The 12,515-nt window shown below is 37.4% G+C and overlaps 1 protein-coding gene across 1 annotated transcript in view; it reads left to right on the top strand.

The window, feature by feature from the left end:
- Positions 1-12,515, top strand: part of CRPPA (CDP-L-ribitol pyrophosphorylase A) — a gene marked incomplete at its 5' end in the record, with an annotated part of 317,407 nt that overhangs the window by 134,361 nt on the left and 170,531 nt on the right. The window contains 2 exons of the mRNA XM_004702702.2: positions 6,914-7,006; positions 7,466-7,558. Coding sequence (XP_004702759.1) covers positions 6,914-7,006; positions 7,466-7,558 — 186 coding nt within the window. The remainder of the gene's footprint in view (positions 1-6,913; positions 7,007-7,465; positions 7,559-12,515) is intronic.

The following is a 12,515-nucleotide window of genomic DNA, read 5'->3' as shown; positions in this document are numbered from 1 at the left end:
CATTATTTACATCTGAAATTCCCTTTCCCTCTGTTTTCCCTCTATCGCTTTGTATCAATTCTTAATTTATTTTAACTTTCGACTTTGATTTTAAGGAGCAATTTACTTTTATCCACCATGTGTCTGGTCGCTTGTGTGTTGCTGTGATCTGGAAGCAATGTCACTGATATTTTCAATACCAGCAAAGTCACCAAAGTGAACAGGCTTCAGCAGAGCTTCCAGAATAAAGACAGAGCACTAGGGAATAAGGTGCTCCCTTAAGAGGAAATAGCTACTGAAAACCTTATGGACAGCATTGAAACATTGTCATTTACGGAATGCCCAATGGATACAAGCAGATCATTATAAGAGATGGTGACAGAAGATGAGCCCTTAGGTCAGAAGGCACTCAAAACCTGACTAAGGAATAGCTGCCGTCTCAAAGTAGAGTGGACCATAAAGCCTTAGATGGAGACAACCCTGTGGGAGTAAAGCCTTTTGGACCTTCATTTGCTGGTGGGGTACGACTCAAAGTGAGAAGAAGCATCTGCAAACAAAATTAATAATCAGAAGCTGGAAGGTATGAAATATGAATGTCGGCAAAGTGAAAGCAGTAAAAAGTGAAGTGGAACACACAGAGTTCGATGCCCAAGGCATTAGTGAGCTGAAATGATGTAGTACTGGCCATTTAGGATCAGAAGACCTCATGGTTCACTATGTTGGGAAGGACAGATTGAAGAGCAATCGTGCTGCTTTGATCATCTAAAAGGACAATTCGAGATCTTGAAGTGGTTTGCTGTTTGTGATGGGATTATATCTTTCTGAATACCAGAAAATCCAATGAAAACAACTATTATTGAGATGTATGCACACTCCACAAAGCTAGTGGTGATGAAATTAAAGAATCATACCAATGATTTCAGTTGGAAATTGATCAGGCACGCAATCAAGATGCATTGGTAATTATTGGCACTTGGAATACAGAACTTGGAAGCAAAGAGTAAGGAACAGTAGTTAGAACATAGGGTCTTGACAGTAGGCACCACGCTGGTGATCTCATGATAGAAGTTTGCAAAGTTTTGTTCATCACAAATACCTTTTTCAACAATAGTGACTGTCCACGTGGACTTCTCTAGATGGCTTATGCAGAAATTGATTTGACTACGTATGTGGGAAGAGATGCTGAAGAAACTGAGTGTCAGCAGCTAACATGAGGCCAGGCACCGAGTGTGGAATAGAGCACCAATTGCTCATATGTAAGTTCAGGTTGAAGTTGAAAAAAATTAAAACTTAAAAAAAAATTAAAGTTTACAAAATCCTTAATATGACCTTGACTATCCCATCTCCATTTGAGGAACATCTCAAGAACAAATGTGCTGCACAGAACATTACTTTTAGGAGACCTTATAAGCTGTGGGAGGATATCCAGAATGTTCTTCATGAAGAAAGCCCAAGGCCGTTAAAAAGACAGGTGTGAAAAAATGAAAGTGGGTGTCAGAAGATACTCTGAAACTTGCTCTTAATGGTAGAGCAGCTAAGGCACCTGGAAGAAAGGATGAAATCAAAGAGCTGAACTGAAAATTCAAAAGGGCAGTTAGAGAAGACAGTGTAAAATATTATGATGAAATGTGCAAAGACCTAGAGTTAGTAAGTCAAACAGGAAGAATGTGTTCAGCATATCTTAAATTGAAGGAACTCAAGAAAAACTACAAGCCTTGAGTTGTAGTATTGAGAGACTATGGGCAAAATGTTGAATGATGCAGGAAACATCAAAAGAAGATGGGAAGAATATTCAGTCACGGTGCCCAAACAAACTGGTCACCATTTCACCATCTCTGTAGGTTGCATATGAGCAAGATCCAATGGTGTTGAAGGAAGAAGTTCAAACTGCACTGAATGTATTAGCCAAAAACAAGGCTCCAGGATTTGATGGAGAGCCAATTTAAATGTTTCAACAAGTTGGTGGAGTACTGGAAGCACTCACTTATCTATGTGCCAGAAAATTTGGATGGCAGCTACTTGGCCAACTGGATGGAAGAGATCCATATTTTTACTCATTCCAAAGAAAAATGACCTAACAGAATGCTTAAATTTAATACAATATCATTCATCACACACGCAAGCAAAATGTTGAAGATCATCCAACAGCAGTTGCAGCTGTGCATTGATAGGGAGCTGCCAGATTCAGAGGATGGTCTGGGACAGGGGATATCATTGGTGATATCAGATCATCTTGACTGAAAGCAGAGAATATCAGAAAGATTTACTTTTTTATTTTAGTGACCATGCAAAAACATTTAACACTGTGGACCATAACAAACTATGTATAGCATTGAGGAGAATTGGAATTCGAGAACTTTTAATTGTGTTCACATAGAACTTCTGCATGGATGAAGAGGCAGCTGTTCAAATAGAACCAGGGAATAATGCATGGCTGAAAGTCAGGAAAGGTGTGGGTCCGGGTTGTTTCCTCTGACCATACTCATTCAATCTGTCTGCTAAGCAAATAATTAGAGGAGCTGGATTATATGAAAAAGAAGGAGGCGTCAGGATTGGAGGAAGATTTACTAACAATCTGTGATATGCAAATCACAGTGAGGAGGCCTTTGAAGCAATTGCAAATGAAGATCAAAGATTGAAGCCTTCTGTATGAATTACAACTCAGTGTCAAAAAGAACAAAATTCTTACAACTGAACCAATAGGTAACATCATGATAAATGGAGAAACGGTTGACTATGACAAGGAGTTTTGTCTTGTTGGATCCACAATCAATGGTCAGGAAAGCAGCAGTCAAGAGATCAAAAGCCAGTTTGCATTAGGTAAATCTGTGCAGAAGACCTCTTTAAAGTGCTGAAAAGGATGTGACTTTAAGGAGTACGGCAAGCCCGACCCAAGCCATGGTATTTTCAGTTGCATGTGAAATTTGGACATTGAATAAGGAAAATGGCAAAATAATGGATGCAGTTGAATGATGGTGCTGGCAAAGAATACTGAAAGCACCGTGGGCCGCCAAAGGACCAGCAAGTCTGTCCTGGAAGAAGTACAGCCAGAATGCTACTTAGAGGCAAGGATGTTGAGACTTTGTCTCCTCATGTGGAAGAATGCCCTCATGTTTGGTTAAGGAGAGGGAAGGGAAAAAGAGGCATGTCCTCGATCCGATGAGTTGACACTGTGGGAGTAACACTGACCTCAAACCTAAGAACAGTGTGAGCATGGCACGGGCCAGGCGCTGGCTTGTACTGTTGTGTACAAGCCTGCTCGGAGTTGAAATGGGCTTGATAGTACCTAACACACCCGTCTTCCGCCAAGACATTTTCCTTAAAAGAATAATGGTGGAATATTAAAAAGAAATGAATACAGAATAAGAAAATGGCATGGGAGTGGGGGGAGGGGGCGAGTGTGACCTCCTCTGGCCATGCAAAGGAGAGTCCAGCTCCAACATGAGCCCAAGGTTGATTTCCACAACAGGAGTCAGATGAGCCTCTACCCTCCATCCTCTTTACCCCTTTCTGACACCAACCACACTTCCCGAATTTCACCTTCTCTGGTGGATTTGATCATAAGTTGCAATGGTTACAGAGAACTTACACACAATCCTCATGATTATGAGGTTTATTAGACAAGATAACAGGTTATAAAATGTTAAAGATACAGTTCTTTTCTCTGCCACACCTTTTCTCCGTCATGCTGGCAGATGTGTCTCTGTCTTCAGCGTCTTAAATACATTGTCCATTGGCCTCCTTCTTCCGGGGTCCAGGAAGCCGGCTGTTGTGCTTTCTGGATTTGGCGCTGCTTCTCAGCTCTCTCTCAGGTTCTCAGCACTGCAACCGCTGGTGCCTCTTCTGCCTCCACCTCTTCAGTCAGTGGTCTTTCAGGCACTCCATTGGTGCTTCTTTCTCAGTCATCATGGAATTCTCTTTCTCTTCTTCTGAGATGACTCACTCTTATATCCCCGGTGAATGTAAAAACTGGCCAATCCCCTCTGTAGTGCTACACACACCCAATTTGCACGATCCCATGCAGTCCTTTGATGGGAATTACATAGCAATTCCAAGAAGAGCCATTACAAGTACTGTCACTTCACTCTTACTATTCAGCCTATCTGTAGGAATCTTTATTCTTAATATTTGCTAATCAACTAAATAGTATAGAAAAGCTAAGACTTCAAAATCTTTGCTTTCCTTCATCTCAAATTTCACCAAAATTATATACAATTAAGCAAGTCAATAGATAATATCCTTAGAGTTGCACAGTCTTTTCTATTCCTTTGGAACAAAAATTATATCACCGATGCATGAATTTTAATTCACACTACATATAATGCCATACATTTGCCAGCACTTACTGAAATGTGAGATCCAATAGAATTATCACAGAGCTATTATAGCAGTCGTTCTATTTTGTTATCTTTCATTTTTGTTTACATTGTTATAATTTAAAAATCTAAGTTAATTAGAATATTATTCTAAATGGAATGAAAATGTCATTAGGGAATCTTGTGCAATATATGTACTTTTATCTCAAAATCTACTCTAGTAATATTTTTTAGTAATAATCTACTTTTTCAGTGTATCACTCATGTCACACTTTATCTTATTATTGTTGCCCCAGTTCTAGTCTTTTTCATTTATATGCTTGTGATACTTTCTTATTACTTTCACTACTTTCAGTTATTTCAGATTTAATGAAATTTGTTCTCTTCTCCTCTGCTCCTTCTTTATGATACATTCTTGTATAGATAGACGAGTTCACTTGCTTGTTGCTGAATATCATGCACCGCTACATTTTGTCCTATCAGATGATTTTTGTCTATGCTCTGACTTATCAATATTCATTATCTGTAGTCTTGTCCACATGTCTTTTTCTCAGAAGCTCAATTACTCATTTTTCTCTGCATACTTTCTACATGTACTGGTGACATTGACTGCAGTCATCCAGTTGTGCAGCTATTCCTATGCTTAACATCTGAGTTTTGTCCTTCCTATTTTTATTTACTATTTTTTTTACCAAATTTACTATTCCCCTAAGTTGCACTCTAATCACTTGTGATACAGTTGTTAATTTGATGTCATATGTTTTGTTCTTAAGGTCAGTGCTTTAAACCCACCTGTCACTCTGCAGGAGAATGTTGAGCCATCTCTGCCTTAAACATTCAGTCTCTGACATTCTAAGGAGCAGTTCTACTCTGTCCTGTAGAGTTACTGTGAGCCAAGCTATACTTTACGGCAGTAAGATTCTTTGACTTAAATAGTTCTCAAAAGAGTGGCATGCTTATGATGAAACATACAACTTTCCTCTACTTCTTAAATGATTCCTCCCCCCCACTATCATGATCCCAATTCTACCTTACAAATCTGGCTCGACCAGAGGATGTACACTGGTACAGATAGGAACTGGAAGCACAGGGAATCCAGGACAGATAATCCCTTCAGGACCAGTGGTGGGAGTGGCCATACTGGGAGGGCAGAGGGAGGGTAGGATTAAAGGGAGAATAGATTACAAGGATCTACATATAACCTCCTCCCTGGAGGATGGACAGCAGAAAAGTGGGTGAAGGGAGATGTCATAGAGTGTAAGACATGACAAAATAATAATTTATAAATTATCAAGGGTTCATGAGGGAAGTGTGGGAGGGGGAGGGGGTGGGAAATGAGGAACTTATAGTGAGGGCTCAAGTAGAAAGCAAATGTTTTGAGAATGATGATGGCAACAAATGTATAAATGTGCTCGACACAGTGGATGTATGTATGGGTTGTGATAAGAATTGTATGAGTCTCCAATAAAATGATAAAAAAAGAGTGTCATGCTCAAGATAGACTTTAAAATGAACAAACTATTGTTTAGTTCTTAAGACTTCAGGTAATACTTTTGGCTTAAAGTCCAGAGTCTCAGGAAAATAGTTTTAGGAGTTTAGTCAACCTTACTGGTTCCAGAAAATTTAGAATCTATGAGAATTGAAAACTCATTCTGCATTTTCCCCTTTTTGATCAGGATTCTCCTATAGGATATTTGAGCACAGTATCTAGTCATAGTAGCTAGCCCATTTCTTCTGGTCTCCTGGCAAAGGAGTTGGTTGTTCGTGGAGGCCATTGCCAACTAATTCCGTGGCCTTCTCTTACTCCCGGCGCTCCTTCTTCCTCTACTGCTCCAGGCAAGTCGAGTCCAGTCGTGCCACAGATGGCTACTTAAAAGGTCCGTTGAAGGCCACAGGTACTACGCATCCAGTTTGGAGGCAGAACAGAAGCAATAAATATGTTATTAGGCCAATTAAATGGCCTGTCCCTAACCCTCCTCGCCAAGAAACCAAACGGTATTTGGATCTACTTAAGCAGCTTAAGTAGCTACCTACTTTTTCATTGTTGTAATTATATCATCACCAACTTTTGAAAATTTAGCTTTTTACAGATATACAACTTATTGAGAACAATTCACATAGTTGTGTATGCAATTTTTAATCAATGTGATATTTCTGTCATTATTAACCCTTACCCTATTTCCTGTCCTGCCAACAAGTAATCAACTTTGTTGATTTAATCAACTTCTACACTTGCCTTTTCTGCTTTCATTTTTTAAAAATAAGTGACATTCCCCAATATATCCTTTTGTGGCTGGCTTATTTCACTAAATATATTTCCTCTCCATTTTTTATTGTAGCTTATGTAAAGATTTTATTTCTCCTGTTAGTTGAGTAATTTCCCATTAAATGGCTGGACCACATTTTGATTATCCTTTCTTCTGTTCATGAACATGTAGGTTGTTTCCACCTTTTGGCTATTGTGAATGAAACTAATTTGTTTTTATATATGGCCCCTCATCTCTCTGTGCCTCTCCTACAGCAATTACGTTTCATAATGAAGCTGTTTATATTCTGATTATGCTCTTGTTTGAAGATCCAGTTTATAAGTTGATCCTCTGTTCTTTTCTCCCCTTTAGCATGCAGATGTCACATCTAAGGCACTGGGTCCTGCTGCCGGAGATCTTCCCCGCGTCACCTTAGAGCGCTGCTGCAGTTTTGTTTGCGTCAATGTAAGTAGTAAACATAAGTAAATGAAAACACTTGAAGGTCTCTATTGCTGTAACGTAGAAGAGAACTAAATATTTCTTGATGCTTCAAAATAAGAATAAAAGATTTGACAGCTCACTTTTGTTATTCAATATATATTTGGAAAATTTATATATTATCTTGTTAAATAGTGAAATATTACTTTTAATAAGCTAATTTTCATAATGAGAATCTGATGTTTCTTTTGATTATATTTTAAATTTTGTGTTATATACCTGGTGTAAAGCTGATTATTTGGCATGGTTTTAATTAATAAGTACTTCAAATTTTAATGTACATAACTACATGGATGCCCTTTATAATAGTTTAAATAATTAACAATTAAATGTCAGTAAATCTTTGTTTTTATGCAAAAATGTTTGCATTTTGCAGCTTCAGTTTTACATTCATTATGAACTCTTCCTTTCTTCTTTGCCATTCAGGTTATGAACTCTGATTTTCATGAAACTCAGAAGTTGTTGAAGTTACTTGAAGATAGTCATCTTTCCATTTTTTATCCCCTTGTTGTTATTTCGGTAAGAGAATGAATGCAGATTTATCTATCTATATCTATATCATCTATATCTATATCTATCTATCATCTATCTGTCTATCTTCCTTCATTTTCTCTCATGTTTGTATTTAAGAATATTAAGTCAAATTGAAGACATGTCCCAAAACCATAAAATCATTTCTTGTGTATTTATGAGGCTACTCCTTTGCAATGACTGCTTGTCCACATGACTGCAATCTTGTGCTTTCCTGGATAACCATTTAATCCAACCTAACAACCAATTTCACTAATTGTTCCTTTACTGAAATCACAAATTGTGTTATTGTGTGGATGATGTGAAGAGTTTTATTTAGCATCTGCCAGCACAGCAGAAATGTTAAAAAAGTGTATGGAAGGAAACAACCTGGGGTTGTTTTTTATTCATCTTCGCTGTTCATGGACAGCAAAGGAGAACAAGCAACAGATGAAAGAAAATTGCTAGAGAAAATTTTAGAGAAATATTTTCTGTGAAAGGTTAAAAGTAGGTTTAGTGAAAATTTTACTTAATTGGCTTTTCAAACTGTATGTTGAAGAAGAATATCTGAAAGAAAGCAAAGTCCAAAATGACTAAAATCAGAGGCCTTGCCCACCAAACGAGCTGAGGAGAAGATTGTGTATTATTTGATAGAATTCTGCTGTAGGAAATGTTTCAGAATATTAAATTCTCAATAGTAATTGTCAAGTTTTAGTTATTCCACAGTATAGGAATTGGCTTCTTCTTAGGTAAAGCAATTGATACAGAAAGATAAATTGTAATGTAAACGAAGAAGTAAACCCTGATCTGAGCAGTGCAAGTAAAAATGCCTGAGCAACGGGGCAAGGTTTAATTATAACACTGGTTCAATGTACTTTACCCTATGCCCCTAGCTAGTAACGGTACCCTAAAGCCCACGCTGACAAATTCTCACCGAGTTAGAATTGAATTGGAACTGTTAGGAACATCATGGAATGCCCCTGATCCTGAGAAGGCTCCTGGTCTCTGTAGGAGAGAGGGAAGATGAAAATTCTAGGGTAGTCCTTGACACCTTTCTCCACCTTGACTGGCTTGGACATCTCGTTTATATGTGTTTGCCAGGCACTATTCCCGCAAATTTGTGCAGTGTAATGACAAGAATACGGGTCTTGAAATCAGAATTCTGTGATTAGTTGGCCAAATTACTTTTCTTCTGAGAGATGTGGTGATCTCATTTTTCTAAACAAGGCTGATGACCCTACTCTGTGGAGCTGTTGTAAGGATGAACGTAAATGGATGGAAATTGTATAGCACAGTGCTGCCAATTGGCTTACAGGTAATGTGAGCTTATTTTACTAAAACCACTCTTTTTCCTTTGAGGATGAGATGATTCACAGTTCATTTCCTCTGCCCTAATACCATGCCTTGCAGTTTTCAACACCTTTTTAGGAACTTCTGTTTGTGCACGTCATCATTTTCTTAAACTTAGCAGATGAAATTTGTTCTGAAAGCACATTCCTTGTGAACTGACTTCATCTCTTATGGTGGCACGGTTATGGCAGTCCCCCAGGCTAGAATCTATGTCATCTTTGATTTTTGGGGGTCATTTTCTTTCTCCCTTACCCCACAAAAAGCACACACATGTCCAACTATTTTTTTTTAATTATTTAGGTTTTTTTCTTGCCAACATTGGATCTCAAATGTAGGCCTTTTTATGTACTTCATAACTGTTGAAATATAATTTTCTGTTGGCTACTCTTAAATTCAATTTCATAGTTTTAAGAAAATTTGCGAGAATTGTTATCTATCTGTGTTCTATATGAAAATAAAGGAAAAGATGTAAAATCCTCTAGATAGTGTAGAAGCAACATCCCAAACTACTTTAACTACTATATGTACACAGGAAAATGTTTATTTTAAATTGGAAGATTATCACTCTACTTTGAATATTGGTATACCTGTTATTTTCTCATTGAATATAAATATTTAATGTGGTGATATTAAGGTTGATATTAAACTTAGTAGGAAAATGTCACTACACTATAGTAGAATTTTTATTTTTAGAGTGAAGAAAATCACTAGAAACACTGCAGTAAAGAATGTTAGTTTCTTAGATGGAAAGGTAAGAACATATAATTTGGGTTGTCATACAATATGAATATTTTAGAGTAAGCTTAATCCTTTTGATTCTGATATCAGTTTCTCTGAAAATTGTCTAAAGAGTAGCAATCTTTCCAATGTATTTCTTGTTACTGAAAATTTGACACAGGCTTTGGGATTCTTAAATTCTATAATAATAACTTAAACCAAACCAAACCAAACCAAACCAAACCAAACCAAACCAAACCAAACCAAACCAAACCAAACCAAAACACCCCTCACTACTATTGAGTCTCTCACAACTTCACAGCAAGCCTGTAGGGCAGAGTAGAACTCACCCTGTGGGTTTCTGAGAGTATCACGCTTTACAGGAGTACAAAGCTTCAGTTTTCTTCTTCAGAGCTGGCTGGTGGTTTTGAACTGCTGACCTTATAGTTGGTAGCCCAACATGTAACCAAGTACAACACCAGGACTCCTTTCAAATCAATAATTGTGTGGAAATAATTTTAAAAACCATGTGAAACCAAGTATAAAACCCATAAGTCACATTTCTAAGCCCCCCAAAGTAAGCAGATGCTAATTCATTTGGCTCTGGAAAGGTTTCCATGAAGCATTCTTTGATATAAAGATATCAGTAGAATGCTATTATTACAAGTGTATTTTTTTCTAATGAGCATAACTGGTGAATATAACAGGCCTTAGATAAATGGTTATCAGTTTTAAGAAATTTATAATACATAGAAGTAGAAATTCTAAATGTATGTGATCAAACTTAATTTTTGTTTGATTATATATTTTATCATTGCCCACAACAGACTTTTGTTGTTATTATTTGGATCGTCAAAAATAATATTTTGAGATATACATTAAAATCTGAATCGTATCAATACAACTATAGGATGGCCAATTAATAAATTCTTTTTCAAATTTATGCATGAACTACTAATGCCAAAGATGAAGAAATTTGAAACACTTTCACCAACTTCTGCATCCTAAACTCGATCAAACATGCAGTCAAGATCCACTGATAATTACTAATTGGTGATTGAAATTCAAAGGTTGAAAACAAAAAGAAAGATCAGGAAATGGAAAATATAGCCTTGGTAATAAGAGCAATGCTAGAAATCACTTGAGAGAATTTACGAACACCAATGATTTGTACATTGGCCATACCTTTTTCCAACATTACAAAGCGTGACTATGGGTGTGGGCCTCACCAGATGGACTACACAGTGATCAAATTGACAATATTTGTGGAGAGAGATGGTGCAGATGTTAATAGCCGTCAGAGCAAGACCAATGGCTAACTGCGAACCAAACCATCATATACAGGTGCTCATACTCAGGTTTGTGTTGAACTTGAAGTCTACAACAAGTACAACTTGAATCTAGAGGCCATTTCAGGAATAGATGTGATGCACTGCACACTAATAGCTGAAGATCAGGAGAACTATGTGATAATATCAGGCTATCACACATGAAGAAAGCAAAAGCCATTAAAAATCATGAAAGACCAAAACGTATGGCAGAAGACACTATGAAACTTTCTTTTGAATGTAAAGTTGCTAGAGCAAATGGAAAAAATTATGTAAAAGACTTGGACAAAGGATGGCTTTAGAAGACAAAGCGAAATATCCTAATGAAATGTACAAAGACCTGACATTCCCAATCTGAACGAAATGAAGAAAAATAAATTTCAAGCCTTGAGGTTAATACTGAAGGATTACATGGGCAAAATACTCAACAATTTAGGAAGCATCAAAAGAGGATGGAAGAGCTATATGGAGTCACTATGTCCACATGAGTTGGGTGACATTTGAACATTTCAGGAGGTAATGTGTGATCAAGCACAGATGGTCCTGGAGGAATTGACACAATGCTAAGTGAGATGCCTCAACAAATGAATGCACACTGGGAGTGCTCACTGTGTACAAAGATACTTCAAACACAACGGACTACCTGGCAAATGGACTGGAAGATACCCATATATGTGCTCCTTCAAAGAAAGGTGATCTAATGGAAACAGAAAATAACAAACTATACCATTAATATCACCTGCAAGCAAAAGAGTGTTGCAGATCATGAAAAAACAGTTGTAGAAGTATATCAACAGGGACTGGCAGAATTTCAAGCTGGTTTCAGCAGAGGACATGGAGCAAGGGTTAATATTGCTGAAGTCAGATAGAACTTGACTGAAAGTAGAGAATGCCAGAAAGATGCTTATGTATGGTTTACTGACTATGCAAAGCATTCGACTGTGTAGATCACAATAAATTATACGTAGTTTTGCAGACCATTGGAATTCCAGAACACTGAATTTTGCTCACACAGAACCTAATGAGTATATAGATGAAGAGACGGTCATTCAAAGCAAAAGGAGGACACTACATGGTTTAAAATCAGGAAAGGTGTATCAGGATTGTATCCTTTAAAAATACCTATTTGATTTGTCCGCTAAGAAATCAGATGAGAAGCTGAGCTATATGAAGACTGGAGCATTAAGACTACTAACCACCTGAGATATGACACAGAGTAGCACGATCAAACTGGTGAAGACTTGAAGCCGTTACTTAGGAAGATCAAAGGCTACAGCGTTCAGTAGAAATGATAGCACTACATAAAACAAGCTTCCTCTTGACAGGAGTGAAGTACAGCATCATGAGAAAGAAAATATTGAAGTTTTCAAGGAGTTCATTTATTTCAATCTATAATCAGCACCCACAGAAAGAGCAGGGACACAGTCAAAGGACATAGTGCACTGGCCAAGTCTGTAGCAAAAGACTTCTTTAAAGTGTCCCAAAGCAAAGATGTCCGACCTTTGGGAACTTAAGTACACCTGACTCAAGTTTTGATGTTTTCATTTGCCTCTTATACAAGGGGGTACCTC

This window comes from Echinops telfairi, unplaced genomic scaffold (genome assembly GCF_000313985.2).
Source record: "Echinops telfairi isolate 266 unplaced genomic scaffold, ASM31398v2 ScPeMD7_23;HRSCAF=83, whole genome shotgun sequence".
In the NCBI taxonomy this organism is placed as follows: domain Eukaryota; kingdom Metazoa; phylum Chordata; class Mammalia; order Afrosoricida; family Tenrecidae; genus Echinops; species Echinops telfairi.
The sequence above is the reverse complement of the archived record's forward strand: the minus strand, read 5'-3'. Positions and strand labels throughout refer to the sequence as shown.